The sequence below is a fragment of the Nestor notabilis genome, unplaced genomic scaffold (assembly GCF_000696875.1).
Source record: "Nestor notabilis isolate BGI_N333 unplaced genomic scaffold, ASM69687v1 scaffold11374, whole genome shotgun sequence".
Classification (NCBI taxonomy): domain Eukaryota; kingdom Metazoa; phylum Chordata; class Aves; order Psittaciformes; family Psittacidae; genus Nestor; species Nestor notabilis.
The window spans coordinates 49,661-69,255 of NW_009926104.1; the positions used below are offsets into that span (position 1 = coordinate 49,661).

Sequence of the window (19,595 nt, forward strand, 5' to 3'; positions counted from 1 at the left end):
AGGTGCCCTGGGCATTGATGGGAGGTCACCTATGGCCTGAGCTCTGAACAAGCCCATTTGGCAGGAAGCCTCCTTCATCGTTGAAGAACAAAAGTTAAGAGGCTGTATTTTTGCAGCCTGAGCCCCCTACTTCTTTTTTCTCTCCACTCATCCCTTTATCCTGGACCACCATATTTCCCCACTGTTCCAGATTTCCCTGTTCCTTTCATAGCTATGCTCACAGGCTGCATGTATCTGCTGGAAAATTCTCCTGGTATGCCAATGGAAAAGCCACCATCTCTGGTGAGAGTGCAAGTGATGCCTTTAGGACTGTCCCTGCCCTTGCTGTCTGCCTGCAGGTGCAATGCCTTTGAGATTGGTGTGGGTTTCCCGTGTGCCAGCATGCTGTGCTAACCCCGAGATGATCAGGTTGGCCTCTCATGAAAGAGATGCTAGTGCAGGCAAGCCTTGTTCCATTTCATCATGGCTTTACTCAGCTCCCTGCTGGCATTTTAAGTTCTACTGAGGATGATGAAACCATCTCATTTGAAGTTAGTGCTGGGACTCACAGTTTGTACTCCCTAATTCCCATGTTTTCTTCTGTGCTTGGTAGGATGGCACCAGAGGTGATCCTTGCGATGGATGAGGGACAGTACGATGGGAAGGTGGATATCTGGTCTCTTGGGATCACGTGTATTGAGTTAGGTAAGTAAATACATGGCAGCTGAGATGGATAATTAACTGTCTGCAGTATTTATTAGGAATCCTGAAAAAATTGAAGATTCTTATTCCTCATAAGTTTATTTTGTTTTTTCTTCATAAAGGCTGGCTTGGAGAGGACTGACAGTTGAGTTAAATCTTTCACTCACTGGTAAATCAAGAGCAAGCTACTGCTGCTGGGCTTTAGTGTTAATCTGGTGTGCTTAGTTATTCCCTGAATAACTAGAGAATTCTAGAGGAAGCTGTGGTTTGTAGTCTGTATTTTTCAAGCTGGAGTTTGAGAAGGTTGTTCCAGCTGTTGTGTCAAGGGCCCTGGTATCCTACGAACTGTGTGTCACAAGGGCCCTACATTTAATTTTCAATTCTTCTTACTTCTCCACTCTCTGAAACCAAAAATCTTCCATCTCAGCTGTAAGTTTGTGACATGAATCAATGTGGACAGGTTCTTTACATGAGAAGAAAAGCAGTGCAAAGGGCAAGTGATACACATCCACGCAACCTGAAGCAGATATAGGGCTGACAGCAGGTATACAGAGCACATGTGTACATTTTCAGTTTAACTGTTGACATTGCATGTGCTGAGTAGATTATATTCAAGAATAGGTTTGGTATAGATTATATTTACCTTAACAGCAATACATCAAGAACTTACTGTGAGGGCAAGTGCACCAAAAATGTTAGTTATAAAGGTTTAAGTAGCAGAAATATATATAACAAAGAGGGGAACATACAGAATGTTGACTCCAATATGGAGATGGTAATGGTGCAGATGACTAGTACCTTCCAGTGTTGTTTTATGTGCCAGCACTAATGCCTTGCTGACACAGTCTGTATTTTGATCTAAAGAATGCCAAAATCAGAAGTTTTAAACATCTCTTCTTCCACATGATGTTTATTTTTGTGTGTGTGTGGAGTTCAGGTGTGTTACAGCCTCTCAAGGAGTAAATCACAGTAGTAGAACAGATATTATGCTACCCTAGTTGACACTGGGTCTTGATACCAGAAGTTCAATGGAGCTTTTCCATCAAGAACCTCAAAGCTGTTTTACATAGTTGATGAGTTTGCTTTTTAATATTATCCTTTTGAGAGGTATTACTTCTTTTGAAAGAACTTTGCCTTTGCATGAGTCCATATCCGAACATGAGGTCAGGTAGCAGTGGGAGGAAGCCTCTTTTTGAGCACCTCTTGGCTTTCTTTCAATGCCCTACATCTTAATTTCTTGCATAGCCAAAAGTACTGTTTAAAGAAAAGAGACTGTGGTGGTTTGCATGCATGCTGCAGGTCAAGGACAAGTGATTGCTCTGGCCTGGCATGATCTTAGAAGTCCTGGCATGGTTGGCTGATGGGCATGACTGACCTTAGATGGGGAAAACCAGCCTTTCTCCATTTCTGCATGAGATCTGCTGCACTCCTGCAAGGTCAGGGGCTGGTAGGGATGTGTCCTCTCAGTGCAAGGACTAGGAAGAAGTTTAGTTAGGGGGAGCTGATGACACATCTGGCAAGTGAATCTGGCAAACTGCCCCACATACAGGTGACTGCCAATGCCAGATGAAACAGGCATCTTACCCCTTAATTCAGATGCTACAGCAGCGCACCAGAGATCCAGAGGGATTGATACATACATTTTCTAGCCCTGACGTGCTGTCTGTCTAAGCTCTGTTTTAGTCAGCTTCTGCTGAATTTACCACAGCAGCTCAGGTGTGAAATGTTGCAGTTAAGGTAAAATTTACTGGAAACTTTACCTTGCAATTTGCATCCTGTTCTGCTTGGATTTCGTCATCCCCTCTTCAAGTGAATAGGAGCTTTCCTGGAGTGGTTGTCCTGGTCTAACCTAGAGTACTAAAATAATTAGCTTAAATGTGATGACAACAGTAATGAGCTAGTTACTGATTTAGCAGTGATACCCTGCTCATGCTTCCATATCTTTCTCCTTTTCTTTCCAGACTGCCTTATCACACCTTTCTCTTCTCTTTCTAGCTGAAAGAAAGCCTCCACTTTTCAACATGAATGCAATGAGTGCCTTATATCATATAGCCCAGAATGATTCCCCTACGTTACAGTCAAATGAATGGTAAGAGAGCTATTACCAGATATTCTTTGTTTTGTTTCCCTGCTCTGTGACACTCTGTGACACTCTGCATGATTAAAGTCTGACAAGAAAAGTGTTTGTTGCAGGGTAGTGATTTAACTGTGTTCTCAGTAATGCTCCTGTGTAGGCAGGCTCAATTTTGACCTTCTGTCACTTTGGCTGTGCTACAATCTAAATGTGTGGAGGTGTTAATTATGGGGCTGTAGATGCTGTAGGAATTACAATCTTCTTGGATGCATTAAGCCAGCTGTAGCTCAGCGTCAGCAAAGTTTCCAGCTGCACAAGATCTCTGACAGAAGAATTGTTAGCGTTGTAGCACAGCTGAAATGTGGAGAGAAGGGAAGAGGGACACAGAGTATAGAGGTAATTAGATTTCTTTCTTTTTTTTCAGTGAGTGACTTCAAAAGTCATCAGAGCTCTGTGGCCAGTAAATGCTCCCCATGCTACAGGCTTGGTCCAGAATGGTACAAGAATGCTTTGTTACTGTGTGGGAGCAAAGGGGTTCCCTGATTCCTGTTCTCTGTGCCCAAGAGGGGAATGTAACTATGGAGTGATGCTTGGCAGAGTCTGCACATGGCTTGAAACAATAGCTCCTGACGAGGTGTGAAGTTCCCCCAGTTACACTGCTAGGCAGTGAAGCAGCATAATTATTTCATTGCTAATCATTTTCTCAAACCCACTCTGCTTCAGTTTCCTTATTTCATCATCTCTGTTTTGTCCATCCTTCAAGATTCAAACAACTTGGTCTCATATCAGCACCCATGTTCTGTACAGAATTTGCAGTGCAGAGTAGAGGCAACTTGTGAATACAGTGTGAGAATCATACTCTTGATTGCAAGCAGTTTGGTTAGTCACCTGTTTGCTCTCTGTGGCTTTGAGAACACAGGGATTAAGTAAGGTGCCTTTTATGCTGCTTCAGAGTTCAGTGGCACCTAGATTATCAGTTTTCTTTCTAGTTGGGATACTACCTCATATATAGCCTAAAGCTGTTTTAAACTAGGCATTGTAGCAAGGTGCTGTAGTGAGTCAGTGTTCTAGAGAACAGAGAGTTAACGTAACAAGTGTGTTTCCGGAGTTATCAATAACTTCAGTGTCATCTATTTTAAGTGGTCACAGTCAAATTGAAACCAGTGACTGGTACACAGAGTTCCTGCTTGGTTTTCAGTTTGTGGTTGGGGATAATTGTGTGTCCATAGTTGTTTCAACAGTCTTTAACTGTTGAAAGAACTGGTGGCATCAACTTACTCAGAGTTTAGAGAAAGTCCAGTTAATTTCTCTGCCTTAGAACTTAAGAACAAATCAGTCCAGGTTTTTCTTTTGCTTTGCACTGATAAGTTTGTGTCTGTTCCAGCTCCTGAGCTGCTTTTCCATTTAGAACTTTTTTTCCTTTATTTTTTTTTTTTCTTTTTGATTTGCAGGTCAGACTCCTTTAGGGGATTTGTTGATTACTGCTTACAGAAAATACCTCAGGAAAGGCCATCATCCACAGATCTCTTACGGGTAACTTTTCAAATCTTTTCCAGAAAGTTGGAAAAAATCTGTTTGTCTACCAAAAGTCTTGTAGAGATGGGGAACAAATATTTACCCTTTCCAAAAGAAATATTGTTTGGTTTGCTTTCAATTGAGTCAACAGAGTTTTGGGGTCTTCTAAGGTGGTTTCGGGGTTGAAGTAACTTTGTTTCCTGACTTTGCCTGTTAGGTCAGTCACAATTGTCTTTATAATGTGATGCTCAAGAGTCAAACTTCTGGGGAAAAGTAGAGGTAGGTTATGTGGTAGAACAGTGACACTCTGAGTGAGGAGTTACTCAGGGTAGCAGCCCAACACACTGCTCCTGTCACACCCCAGAGCTCTGCAGAGCTCTGTGTTAGAGAGCTTGCAAGCCTCATGAAATACTAGTGTGAGTAACAGGGGTTTTAGCTGAAGGAAGGACCTGTCAACATGAGGGGATAGAAAGATTTAATCTTGGTTTTGAGTTTTTAATGTGTTTTCCTCCAAGACAATCCTGTACATACTTTACCTGAAAGTATTAAGGACAAGCAGGTCCAGAGCTGTGTTAGTTAAATCTGTACTGCTGAAGTGAATTCCAACCAATAGTTTTCTGTGAAGGCAGGGTTGAGGAGTGTGTTTCCTCCTGCTTTGTTGAAGGAGTTTTGACCAGCCTCTCTACTACACTGAGCTGTCAGTAGGATGCCCTGAGTTGTGACTGTGCTGCACTATGTGATCTCTGAAAACGCAGACAGAAACGAGGGAAGAAACTGCAGGTGATCTCATTTGCAGGGAAGAGGGAGTAAGGAAACTAACCTGGTGCAGCCTGTGCGAAAGCAAAAACGCTTTTGGAGCAGTTACACACTTCTGTGGTACAGTAAAGTAACTATTAACTTGCTAATGCTCCTTTCTATTTATTTTTTAACCCTGCTTACCTTCTTCACTAAGGAAAAATGTTACTTTCCTTTTGTGTAACAGGCAATACTTGCTACCAAGCTTATATGTAATGTACTGCAGGCTTTCTGTGTAGAAGTGATGGAAAACCTAAAAAGTCCTTTTAATTGCTGCTCAAAATCTAGACTTAACCAGGCTTCACAAGATGCCTGGGCAATAGCAGCTCTTCTGCAGAGCTGGTAGTACTTGGAGCATTATGCACCACATGAGCAGAGGTTTGAGCTCTTAATAAGGATTTACAGATAGTGGCTGATTATTTAAAGGAAAGTGGGTATTAGAGATGGGAAGAGACTGGGTGACTTACCTTCGGGCAGTGCAGGATTGTGCTGTGTGGGGTGCTCTGAACTGCCCTGTCCTGTTTTTTGGAGGCTTTTTGTAGGGTTCTTTTTTGACAAACACAGATGATGTTCAGGAAGGTTGTCTTGGCCCTTTTCTCTAGTAATGCTAATGTGAGCATGATGAGTTCTTTATTCATATCTTGTGAATATGTATCTTTTCATGATTCTCAGTTCAGCTCTTGGTTTTGCTCAATTCTTGTAAATCATTCATTTGGGCCCTTCTGATGCACTTTTTGGTTTAGTGGGGGGGGGTTTTGTGTTCAGTTCCTCTGGCTGCATGGGTGTTTCTGGCACTGCTATGCAGATAGTGAAATGTTACTCCGGGTATGGTGATGTAGGAGCTGGGACAGGCTGGCTCTGCTCTACGGTGTTACAGGAGGAGGTTCTGATTCTGTGTTCTTTAGACTGCTGTCTGGTGCCCAGGTCCTGACAGATTTATTGGTTAGTGCCAACTGCAGATCCCTCCTCATATTATTAGTTACTAAACATACTCTGCATCTATTCTTTTGCATTGTGTGCTTCCAGGCATCACACTCTAAATTTCTTTCTAGTCATGCAGCATTGTATTTCCATCTGTGTTTCTGGTCTTCATTTTCCGATGATTTCTTTGTCCTAGATGCATTTTGATCAATTCCTCTTGATTCATTAACATCCTGTAACATGTTTGCTTCTTTTCTCTATTCATATATCATACTTAACTGTTAAAAGTAGCACTAACAGTTTAGGCCTAGGTTAACATCTTCCCCTAATCAAACCACCATAACCAAAAGTTGTTTATATCCCATTAACTGGTTCTATACTGAACCAAAATAATTTGAATGTGGGTTGAGAATAACTGTGTAGTTTCGGAAAGTGCCTTGTACAGGATCATAATAGCCAAGGAGATGTAGGAGGGAGACCTGTGCTGGGACTGATGTGTCCAGAGTCTGCCAAAGCTTTGTCAGTGAATCATGAGCAAGTTCCAGTTGAAGTCATTTGGTTTCAGTTTACCTGAGAATCATAGAATCATAGAATAGTTAGGGTTAGAAAGAACCTTAAGATCATCTAGTTCCAACCCCCCTGCCATGAAGTATAGGAACTGCTTATAACTCCAAGCGTTTTTTGTTTGGGAAATTCGGGAGCTGCCTTCCGTGAGAAGTGGGGATGTGTGAAATCCTGTCCAGCCCCTTTTCCATCAGGTTTTTTAAGTATTTCCTTTCTTTGAAATTGATTAGTGGCCCTGCTGTTCCTCTGCTTGCTGCATGGCATGCTGCTGTTCCACAGCAGCTAAACAGGACTCGGGTTGCCTTAAACATATGAGCAGAGGAATTGCTGCTTCCATCGGGCGTTTCGCTTCATTTCCACAGTAGGTTAGATGGCTGCTCAGTGTCTACCTGACAGCCTTTTCATGCTGATTTCTGTTCTAAGGCTACCGTTCAGCCTTTGTTTTATGGCTTCTCTTGTTGCTCTTTCAGCTCAGTAAAATGCATTTTCGTGGATGTTTCTGAGGCTCTTGAGGAGAGAACTCGAAGCCCTGCGCTCTTTACTGAACAGCTAGCTGTGCGCTCGCTTCTGTCCTTGCTTTAAGCCTGGACTACAGGGAATATTTAACACTCAGGCCTTCACTCTCCAGGTAAAGGCTGATGAACGAGCTCATTCATACTCTTTCTTCAGCTCCTGGTGTATTTCTTGTCCTGTGACACATTTGTGCTGTGGCACAGCACCAGCATTTTGTTTGCTGGTTCTGCTTGCAACACCCTGACAATCCTCTGACCAGCTAATACGTTTCTGTTGTGGCTTTCAGGAATGATTCATTCATGTGGATTGGCAGCCTTTCTGCTCTCTAGGAACAGTGTGAGTTCACTGAAGGATGTGATTTCATGAGTACCTTAGGTTGGAGCCTGTACAAACAATTGGGGCCGAGATCTTAAATCATGTATATTCGCTCTTTTTAGTTGGTTTTAGGTTTTCAGAACAGTAGCCAAGATGTTCCCTCCTGCAGTAGCTCTCCCTAAAGCTTCTTAGATGAGAAGATTCGTGATCTTTTTGTCTTCTGAGGGCTTTTCACTTGCATGCAGTAAATGGGGATAAAGTGAATTTTTTGGGGGCCACATTTTCTTAAAGGGAACTTAATTTTAAATGATGGGTTTGCAAATGAATCCCATTTCAATTGCCTGTCCTGGATGGAAATAGTCAGATGGTTGTAGTGAGATTAAAATGCAGCTGACATTTAAAAATCACAACCAAAATCTCTCACTAATATTTTTCACTTTTAAAATTAAAAGCATTTATAAAGCTTGCATTAAACACTTTTTTCCTCCTATTTTTCTCAGCTTGCATGACATTCCCAAGAGATTTGTATTAGTCATTCAGCCAAGATAGAATCATAGAATGGTTTGGGTTGGAAAGGGCGTGAAGATCATCCAGTTCCAACCCCCTGCCATGAGCAGGGACACCTCACCCTAGACCATGCTCTGTGCCTTTAGATTAACCTCTTCCTCCTTTTAAGTCCGGGGTTTATTGGTCCCTTTTTTCCCCTTCAGTTTGGAGCAAGTCCATAAATCAAGTCCTTTCAGCCATCACTTCTTAAAGCTGCACAGGACCCAACAGAGGGATGACTACATCTTTTATATGTCATTTAGGAAGCAGTCAGAATTGTATTCTTATTATGCCAGAGCCTTTTGGGTTGGTTTTCACTTAGAATGGTTTGGGTTGTAAAGGACCTTAAGATCATCCAGTTCCAACCCCCTGCCATGGGCAGGGACACCTCACACTAGACCATGTCACCCAAGGCTCTGTCCAGCCTGAACACTGCCAGAGATGGAGCATTTACCAGTTTCCATGTGGTTCATTCTAATATTTGAGTAGTGCTTTAATATGATGCACATCAACTTTCCAGTGAAGTGAGTATTTACACTGTTAAAAAATAAGCATAACCAAGTAGACACTGGACATATGGGATGGATTTAAGTACAGAGTCATTGATCCAAATGCGTTACTGCTTTCTAAATATTATCTACAGTGAGATAAGGATGGTTACCTTTTTCTAATCATAAATAAGCTTCAGATTGTTGCTGTTTACAGAGAAATAAATGGTGGTTATCTGCATTGAGGTGCAGAAATTATTCCTTTTGCTTCTGTGTGAAATGGTGTTTAGAACTTTTAGCTACAATTCAAAAATCAACACCATCACTACTAGCAGAAAGAAATGGCTGGTGAAGGGACTAGCTGTCCCCATTAGCAAAACAGTTTGAATTCGTTTAAAAGCAAGAAATAAGCCTGTGGCATGATACTTTCCATGTTTGTTTACAAATCATGGCAAGATCATCAGCTCATCCCTTTAGCTTCTTTGTACACCAGGCGCCTGTTTTAAGGTGGGCTGGGTTCATGGATCGGTTACTCTAGCTGCTGTTGGATGTATCAGCTCCTCAACTTGAGGGATGGCCACACGTTGAGAGTAGAAATGCTTTTCTCTGTCCTATGAAACCCTGAGCTCACAGAAGAGCTGTGAGGCCATGTGGGCAGACGTGGCCTCCTGAGGTGTTCTCTGCAGGTGGGGTCCAGCTACTGAGGTTCTCTGACAAAAAGCCATGGGATCATTTGCAATGCACAGTAGAGAACAACTTCCCCCCCCACTCCCTTCTCTCTTTCATTGTTAACGTTTCTAGAAATGTGCAGAAGATGTTTGTGCCTAAAGGGAGTCTCATGTGGTACATACTGGGCAACATACCCGACTATAGTGATCCCATGTAGAAGACTGGCAAGTGCATACTCCATCTGCCTACTCAAGTCAGAGGTTAAATGGGAAAGCTGTGAGGCTTTCATCCTCTGTTGCCACTTGTACAGTGCAGGAGAACATGTCTGATAGAGAACAGCTTTTAATCGTGTATTTTAATTCCATTGAAGAATTTATTAAGCCTGCACCTAAAACCTGTGCTTAAAGTACATCCTTAGCAGGATGTACTAGAAGTCAGGTAAGAACCTGACTTTATTTTAACTCTTCCTACAAATTATATTTCAAGTTAAATACCTAACTAAACCTTGCAGTCTTCTTACTGGTTTTATGTATGAATTGGAATAGATAGATGTAGGATAAATCTTTGCATGTAGCTTAGGCATGTAGTCTTGGATACTTAAGACTGATCTTTCTTTGTCCTTCATGTGTTTTGTTCATTCTGAAGTCCTTTGTAAGGTTTGAAGCAGCACCATCTTGTACCTAGAATGATAGAATGATTTGAGTTGGAAGGGACCTTAAAGCTCCTCCAGTCCCAACCCCTTGCCACGGGCAGGGACACCTTCCACTAGAGCAGGTTGCTCCAAGCCCCTGTGTCCAACCTGGCCTTGAACACTGCCAGGGATGGGGCAGCCACAGCTTCTCTGGGCACCCTGTGCCAGCGCCTCAGCACCCTCACAGGGAAGAGCTGCCTGAGATCTCATCTCGGTCCCCCCTCTTTCGGTTTAAAACCATTCCTTCTTGGCCTATCAGTTGCTTTAAGTGAATGAACTCAGGAAGGGACAAATCAGCTGCATCACCTAGAGATCTCAGAAAACCTGACCCTGATCCAAACTATTTCACTTGAGACGGAAAAGTGAACTGGGGAGTCAGGAGTAGAGAGAGCCTGGAAAGGGTTAGCCAGGTCTCTACCTCTCCATCCACTACCCAGCTTCTCCATGTTCTCCTATACACACACATGGGTTTCAAGTAGCAAAGTGATTTTGCCTTCACTTCTCTGTACTCTGCCTTTGACTTCAGTTCAGTGCTTAAGAGATCTTCTAGAGATCTTCTGAACCAAACATTTTGCAGCCTACACTTCACATAGTGTGATCAGTTTGGTTATTTGACATCATGATGAGCACAGTCAGTGTACACAGTGCTCAATGTGTTTGGGCTCTTTCTTCCTGGGTATTAGTAACTATTGAATATGAACAGACCAGTTACTGAAGAGAACTGTCACTTCAGGTGTCTCACATCACTATGTCCCTGTTTTGACATCGAACATACCTGTGCCATGCCTGAAGTGATGTGTTTTCCTTTCATTCAGCACGATTTTGTCCGCCGGGACCGACCACCACGGGTGCTCATAGACCTCATCCAAAGGACAAAAGATGCAGTGCGTGAACTGGACAACCTGCAGTACCGGAAAATGAAGAAGATCCTTTTCCAGGAGACCCGGAATGGGCCACTGACCGAGTCTCAGGAAGAGGAGGAGGTACCTTGAGTTTGTTACCCCATTTGCACTGTTAGAAATAATTTTCAGAAAAGTGAGATGTTCCTTAATGGAGCAGAACAAGCACAGCGTAGGAGAGGATGCAATCCATGTTGTGTTGGAATATCACCTGGATCAGTAAAGAGACAGGATAACCTGAGTTAGTAGCACTTACTTACTGTTGGATGTGCATTTATTGGCAGCTTTAAAACTCTGGATGTTTTTCAAGTGGTGGGCTTTCTTCTGAAAGCTTTAAGGAAGAAACTCATCTGGAGGGAGAAAAAAGTGGCTCACAGCCTGTGTGAAGGAGGGTCTGTGACAGCCCAAGCTTTCCTTTCTCATAAGCACTTGATTAATGTTAATATTTTTTTCACTTGCCATAACTTTACTGTAAAGTAATTGGTCTCTCAGGAGCTGAACAGCAGATCACCAAATTAGTAAGACTTATTTTTTAAATTCATTAATGTTAAAGAAAAAGGTTAAAGATGTAAAATTTACCTTCAGTTTAAATCTTGTAATAAACAACCCACTTAATCAGTGTATGATAATTGACCCTAACTGTGGCTTAGAGAAGGAAACCAGTCATTTTACAATGTCACTTGTGCAGGCATATTGGATAAATAAATCTGTGCCTGCTTCTCCCCAGACAGAATTGACAGGCAAATTGATGCTTGTATTCCTTTTTGCTCAGTATGGCCAGATAATATACAGTGAGATGTCCAAGTTCAGAATATATTCAAGGGACTTGGTTTTGAGGTTTGTGTATGGCAATTGTTCCTTTAAAGTTAGACTAGAGCTCTTGTTTAAGAAATGGGTGAGCCTGGGTGTCAGATGCAGGAGGAGGGACTGGCACTTAGCACTGTCCTTCACTTTGAAGGAGATGCCCAGAAGGAGTAAGAACAGCAACCACTGTGATTAAAGCTACAAAGTGCTTCTGTTCTAACCCTCCAGATAGCCAGCTTCTAAACCCCATGCTTAGTTGTGGAATGGAAGGATAGTCAGACTTCTGCACCGAAACCTTCAAGCTTTCTCTACCCATGTGTGAAAAGCTGTGAGGAGAGTGACAGGGTAGGAAAGTACAAGGGAATGGATTTCCCACTTGGCTGTTGATCCAAGCTCAACAGCTCAGTGGGATACATGTGGTAGTAGTTGACTTCAAGATGTATTTTCTTCTCTTCCTCCTGTCCCCGCTCCTCAAATGAGGGGGGAGGAAAGATATTGTATCTCCAGGAATTAACACTAATGAAGCTCACACTACTCTGCATGTGCACAGCATGCTCTGCACTGTGTTTTACCACCGAACTTGTGTACCATGAAAGGAACTTGTATTGCTCATATAAATCACTAACTTGGCAGTGAAAATAAAACACAGCACATGCTTCAGTTACTACTTAATGGGTTAACAGAAGCTGCTCAGCTGTAAATGCCACGAGACAGTACCTTTTTCTACCTCAGACTTTCTAAGGTGGAAAAAGGAGCATTACAAATCTGTAACACTTAAAATATTACTAATGCTTTCCTCAGAGCTCTTGCAAGAAAGTTAAGGTCATTTGCAAAGGATTTGAGTCAGGAAGCCAGTGTTAAGGTTGCACATGCAGTCTCAGCCCTGTCCTTTGTGCATATACACTTAGAAATAGTCATATCCTCATCTCGGATGCTTTGTTATTTCTTGGAAATACTTTAATTCTCATGTGGCCATGTTCTCTATGAAACAGTTCTCTTGGATTTGAAGTACTGTCACACAGGCTCTCGATGATCTGCTGATGGCTTAAAAAGTAATCACACAATCAAATTCAAATCTGTCAGTTTGATCTTTCTGTCAGTCTCCAACAAAATTAGTTCCCTGTTAACTGATTTGCAATGTGATTCTCCCCAGGCTCACTTTGGAGGCCAGGATAGTCTGGGTGCAGTAGCAGGTCATTCATTTTTGTGAATTGGAGCTATTTCAGAGCAGGAGCTGAAGGACGGTTGAGTTTCTTGGTCCTCGCTGTGAATTCGTTGCAAGCCTCTTCGGTGCCACTAGTTAATTACAAAGCTCCATAAATTCTCCTAAATCAGTCCAGATTAAGCACATACTCTGGGATTACTGTGCTTTTATGAGTATACAACAAGAAAAAAAGCTGCTAACTTCTGATATTTGTCTGTAGAATCAAAGCTATATATACTTACCACAGTTTCAATCACTAATAATGCAGACTCTTCTGAGTCAGCTGCCTAAAGGTGGATGAAGAATTTATCTTGGCTGAAAACACAAGGCTGAAGGGTTTTTTAGCTTGACAAAATGTAATTGCTGACTGCTTGGGACATGGAGGTTAAAACCTCTATGCCTGTTAAGCACCATGTGCTGTTCATCAAATAAGAAACCAAATGGATTCATTGATTTACATCTGTTGTAGCATATCCTGACTTGAAATACTGTTTTAATACAAACTTAAGTCACTCCTTTTAATTATGAGACTCCCTCCACCAGCTATCCAGTATTCCTGGATATCTCCTCTTCAAGCCAAAAGCCATGCCCAGACTTGCTGATACATGGAAAAAACTGGCTTGAAGCCTGATGCAGTAAGATTACAGGGGAAAAAGTAAAAGCTAACTGCCCCATATGGACTGTTTCATAACCCAAGCAGCACTGAGAAATGAAGTTGCCAAAATAATGAGCGAAGAACTTTTAACTCTGCAGAGTCACCTGTAAAAGAAACTCTGGGCATTGCAGGCACGTGCTGGGCAGGTGATCTCCTGCAGTGTTTGTAACCAGTGCCCCTTGTTTCATAGGACAGTGAGCATGGATCAAACCTGAGTAGGAAGATGGACAGTCTGGGCAGCAACCATTCCATCCCAAGCATGTCTGTGAGCACAGGCAGTCAGAGCAGCAGTGTGAGCAGCATGCAGGAGGTCCTGGATGAGAGCAGCCCCGAACTGGTCATGATGCATAGTGATGAGAGCACAATTAATTCCACTTCCTCCGTTGTTCATAAGAAGGTATGTTCTCTGGTGCTCTCTGTAGCTTCCTGTAGTCCCTGCTATTGCTTGTGTTGGCTCATCTGCATAGGGCCCGAGCATCAGTGTGTTGTGGTCTTGTGCTGAGCCATCTGCTGGGAGCAGGAGCTGGTGTTGGGCTTGCCAGAATCAAGTTCTGTGGTTGGTTTTTTCCTCTTTAAAAGCTAAACTGCATTTAAGTAACTTCTGAAAGTAAAAAGAGGCCACTAATGAAAGGTAGTGCTCTCAGTGTCTAGGCAGGGGTCACACAGACTTACTGCATGCCTCCTTACCCAGCCCTGCATGTGCACTACTTCACCTCTGCTTGTAATAACAATCCTTGTTTCCTTGTGAATGATTGTACTCTGTTATGTAGTATGGTGACAAGTGGCCGTAGCAGCTAAGCTAACTGTTTACCAGTCACAATGTATGATTAAAATCTGCTTGCACTTGGATTCCCCTCATGAGAAGTGGAAGTGTGCAGAGCTTTGGAACCTTCCCACGAGGTATGTTTTGGTCAAGTTCCACTCAGTGTCTTTCTGCTCTTTTGCTGCATGTTGTGATCTGTTGCCTTTCATTTCCTTAGTGCTAGAGAGCAAGCTGAAGCTGTCTAGTTGTAAGTTGGCATCTAATCTAAGGTTGTTGGACTAAAATAGTTTTGGCTTGGCCTTAGCAGTGTCATTTGCTACTGGGCAGTAAAATGTAAGTTGTTTGTGTGATCGCATATGCAAAGAGCTTCAGAGTGTACATATGCTTTTTGCCAGAGGAGTTAAAACATTCCAGCAGCAGGAAAAGTATGAATTTCTCATTTGTAAGGTTATAGTAAAGCCTGGGTTTAACTAACGAAATGTTTGTAAGCAATTTTTCCTCCTGAAATACGTTTGTGTAATTGAATATTGAAATGGTTGTAAAAGGGATTACCTTTTTTTAAAAGGTAAAAGATTACCATTCATGTTTAAAGATACTGGCAGATCAGTTGCACAGTTTTCAGGGTTTGCATCTTTCTGGAATACGCTTGCAACAGCACTTCCAGAGAAGACTTTATTTTCACCTTTCTGAAGAAAACAGTGTTAGGTCCAAACTGCCAGCCCAAGACACCATCCTGAATGAAGAGCAGTGCAATTGATTTGATGTTCTGGGAGACGGTAGTTGGAGCTCCTTCTCATTATGTGTAGGCTTCAGAAACCCTTATTAACTTTGATTTTTATGTTGTTAAGTAGTCATATGCATTAAAATAGAAGCTTGAGGGACTGATTTACACAGGAGTCATACATTACACTGTTACTGACTGATCAGTGTCGTGACAGTTGATGAAAACAAAATGTGAGCCACTTCCATCAGACATAAAGTGTATTTGGGAAAGAAGTAGAGTTCCTGCTTGTTTTAAGAATAGTATTTTGTTTCACAGTGATTCTATGATTCTAAAGTACAAATACAGGGAGCGTTCTAATGCTACAAACTCAGGCCTCTTAAGCTTCTGCATAGCTGTTGTTTTCTTGAGATTAAGGCATTCAGTTGAGGAGAATGCATTAACATGTCACCACATGGAAGCTTTTGTCAGCTGGTGTAAAAAAATAGGGTCTCCTGCACACTTGAAACTGAAGTATTGTAAAAGAAATCACCTGTAGATCACTGAACACGGGTTTTTTAGGGTAATTTTGGGAGCACAAACCCCAGTTCTGCACTGATGGTCTTTATAAAATAATTAACAACTGGCTGTGATTACCAATTCCTGCAGTGGAGTAGGTGCCTTCTCAATTGGCAAATGTTACCTTCCAGTGTGGGGATGTGTAGGGCAAATTTAGACTATGAGTAGCAAGACATATTCCAGTCTGCAAATATATTGTTTTAATTTAGTATGTGCTTTTTTAATTTATTTATTCTCTGCTACTTTGGGGAATGCAATTTTCAGTGGAAAACTGCTTCATGTATATATTAATACACATGAAAAACCTAAAATCAGAACAGAACACTTCAGACATACATCCTACTCTATTTTCAAAGTGAAGTTTCATACTCTGAAGACACTTCAGTTTGTGCTTGGTTTAACTGTGGAGAAGCTGCTCCACACAACTTCGTTTTGTTCTAGCAGGTGAGAAGTAGGGAGTTTGGTAGCGTTCTGGAGCCTAATCCCAAATCAAATGGAAAGAACCTGATGTTCAAGTTTAAGTGAAGGTTTTGATTTGTATTTAATCAGCCTTTAAAGGCTAAAAGGAAAATACTGATGAACACGCTTACTCAACTGTCTCCATTATGTGGGCATATTGGTGATGGTGCTGTGATTTTTGCCTGATGGAGAAAAGCATTTGTGATAAATCCTCTGTGAAAAGCAGGCACAGCCTCACCCTTTCCACAATACAAAGGCTTTGGGGCAGCAGTAGAGTTCCATGTTTCTAAACTTGTACTTAGAATAAAGGTGATGCCCACCTATCAGCAGAGTAGAATATGTAGATTGGATGAAAAATCACTGTACAGGAAGAAAATAATAATAAGGCATAACTGAATGTGTAACTTTTTATATAACATAGTTTATAGCTGTGTCCTTAATTCCTGGGAGGAAAAAAATTGCTATAATGTCTGCTACTGTGGCAGGAAGCCTGCATCCTCCTTTTCTGGGATCCCAGTCCATCCTTAGGGTGCTTCTTCAGGAGGCTGCCTTAATCAGCAGCAAGTTCATTGCAGGAAATTCAGATGTCCAGGTAGGATGAGCTGTCCTGTTAGAAACTTTTCCTTGCCCCTTTGCAGGTTTCAGACTGGTGACCTCTTCCATGTAAGCCCCAATACGATCAGTGTAAGAGCTCTGGTTTTCTAACGTTTGTCTTTTGAAGACAGTTAACTGTGCTCCTCCATCCAAGGATCATCTTGCCTGTGGATACACATCCTCACGTCCATCTCCTGTTGAGGGCTAATTCAGCTGTTCAGCGACACGGCTTGAGAACTGAAGAGTAGACTGAAGAGTAGATGACAGCTCTAATGCAAACCCAATTGTATCGGAGAGCAAAAAAAACAAAGACAAAACAGGGCAGGGACTTAGCCTCCAAATACACTGTGCTTCAAAGACACATAACCCAGATTTAAAAACTAGATAGTTATCAGTTAATTCATCTTAAAGTGAGGATGAAGATTTTGGATCTCTAAGAATATAGGCATCAGTTGATGCGTCACAGGTAGTTTGCCATCTGCTTTGTTCAACTGCTGGTATATGTCAGTGGGCGTACAGGTGGCTTCCCAGAACTCCTGGTTTGTTGTCCTAAATGAATATGCCAAGTGGTAGGATTCAGAATGCTCCCCCACTGTGGCATTTTATTTCCACAGAACTTTATACTAGTAAAAAAGATTGTTCTGTTTTACTCTAAGCAGAAAGCCACTGTGGCATGGCTTTGTTCAGCTGCGGTACACACTTGCTGGAGTTACTTCAACCTTAAAATGATCGCTACTTAACAGGGTGAAACTTGGGCAATAAAAATGTCAGGGAAATCCTCTGATTAAAATCTAGTTTAGAACAAAAGGATGAAAAGAGGATGTTCCTAGAATGGTTTGGGTTGGAAAGGACCTTAAGATCATCCAGTTCCAACCCCCTGTCACAGGCAGGGATGCCTCACATTAGACAATGTCACCCAAGGCTCTGTCCAACCTGGCCCTGAACGCTGCCAGGGATTATAGTTGATCATCACAAATTCTTGCCCAGTGTCTGTAATAAAACATACTTCTGTAACAACTCTTGTATGTTGAGTGACCTTCAAACCCATTGAATTAACCTGCACGTGTCACCTGTCACTGCTGTAGTTAACGTGCAGCACTTATGGTGAGTTGGAGAGGACACAGCAGCTCTGCACGAGTTACAGCTGAGGCAGAGCTGAGGGTGTTTTCCTACATACCAACACTTACGATTCAGACTTGGAAAAGATGTTGTTTTTGTGAGATGTAAAGGAGATTTAGGTAATGACTTGGTGAGGTTTGACTTGCGTGTGCCAGCAGTGATATGATCCTTCACGTACCTTCTGGAATGATGTCAAGCAGGTTGGTGACATGAAGTCTTTTCTTGAAAGACTGTCAATACTGAAATCTCTCTGTAGATTATCCAGGCATTTAGTGCTATGTGGTAATGTGAACAACAGCACACTGTTGTTTTCTTTGCTCTCTAAATTCTTAGAGGGAAGGGATTTGCTGCCGTTCCATTAAGTCCTTACTATGGCTCAGAAATTTCCTTTCCTGTTTGTCTAGGAGACTGGCAGCCCTTTCCTGTTAGGGAATCCTCTTGTGTAAACTGTTTGTGATGACTTTTCTTTGGTGTGCGTAACAAAAACTGCAGTGTGCAAATGAATGTTGCTTTTGAGGTGGAAGTTGAGATGTTCTAGCTTTGGGATAGTCCAGTGTGGTCGGAGTTTGAGGTTGAGGTTTCTAAATCAGCTGCTGAAGATGATGGGACTCCTTTCTCTGCTTTGTTAATTTGTGTTTGATGCTCTGTCAGTGCAAGGAGTTGCTTCAGCCATATGACAATGTGATGTACTGAAAAAAAATGTAAATATCAAATGCAATTTATAGATCTGTCTGCCTGGTTTTGCTGTGATTAAAGTCAGAGCCAAAATCCTCATTGATTTTCCTGTAGGAAAATAATCCGCTCCTACCTACCTACTGAGATGTTTTCTGGTTGCTTCCATAGCTTACTTGTTGCAGTTTGTCCTCTGAGCAGGTATTTTCTTCACCTAGGAGGTTTTGTTGAAGCAATGTGTTTGTATGGGGGTTTTCCCCCCAACATTTCTTGGAACAAGCTACATCTTTCTCTGAAAAAAAACCCCAAAATTACCTGCTCAGTGTAATTATTCAGTGTTATCAGGAAGGAGTCTAGTCAGGGTATCTTGAACATAAAATGCAACTGCTGTTGGCAACACGCTGTTAGTGTTGCTCTCACAAATGCAGGGCAGTGGTGCTGAGCAGATCTTCCTCAAGTGCTGTGCTGAGGGCAGGGCATGGTGAAGGCCTTTTTTCACTGAGGAGGATGGGAAGATGGTGTGTGGTAGAACTGGCATGGGAAAATTCAGGTTCTTACTCTATAGGCTGATGTTGGGGCAAGACTCATGGGTTTGAGCATCTTCCATGTGCAGTGGAAGATGCTCCAACAATACACCAGCGGTAGCCATTTAGATAGCTTAGTGGCAGCTTTTATATCCAGCTTTTAGATATCCAGAGATTAACTGCCACTGGAGCAATGGTTTTTTATTTACTTATTTTAGCTCATTCATCCACAATCCATGCAGGGGCACATGGGGGTTTTAACTGGTTTCGAGTGACTTGCTCTTTAGCATCACTGAAGTAACCGGAAGCTCCCCAAGTGCTCTGCTCAGTACCTAAAGGGGCTACAAGAAAGCTGGAGAGGGGCTTTGGACAAGGGCCTGTAGGAGCAGGACAAGGGGAATGGCTTTAACCTGCCAGAGGGGAGACTGAGATGAGCTCTGAGGCAGAAGCTCTTCCCTGTGAGGGTGCTGAGGCGCTGGCACAGGGTGCCCAAGAAGCTGTGGCTGCCCCATCCCTGGCAGTGTTCAAGGCCAGGTTGGACACAGGGGCTTGGAGCAACCTGCTCTAGTGGAAGGTGTCCCTGCCCGTGGGAGGGTTTGGAGCTGGAGGAGCTTTAAGGTCCCTTCACCCCAACCTAGGCTGGGATTCTTTGGATGTGTGTGTGTCCAGATAAGAAGCAGCTAGAAATGGAAGACAGCAGAGAGGGAAGCAAGTGCCTGTAGCGTGGGAAAAGAGCATCTGTATGCCAGCAGTGTCATGGTAGAGGTGCTGCTTCGTATCAGCTGGTTTCTCACCGTAGGGATTTCTGACCTTACTGGTGTCTGCTCTGGCATGGCAGGGTGGCAACGCTG

The 19,595-nt window shown here is 42.5% G+C and overlaps 1 protein-coding gene across 2 annotated transcripts in view; it reads left to right on the top strand.

Moving 5' to 3' along the window:
* The window catches only part of TAOK3 (TAO kinase 3), a 45,548-nt gene that overhangs the window by 9,869 nt on the left and 16,084 nt on the right, over nt 1–19,595 (top strand). For both annotated transcript variants that reach the window (XM_010013378.1, XM_010013380.1), the window contains exons 7-11: nt 593–684; nt 2,677–2,770; nt 4,207–4,288; nt 10,588–10,755; nt 13,525–13,731. In XM_010013378.1, the coding sequence (XP_010011680.1) occupies nt 593–684; nt 2,677–2,770; nt 4,207–4,288; nt 10,588–10,755; nt 13,525–13,731 (643 nt within the window). The remainder of the gene's footprint in view (nt 1–592; nt 685–2,676; nt 2,771–4,206; nt 4,289–10,587; nt 10,756–13,524; nt 13,732–19,595) is intronic.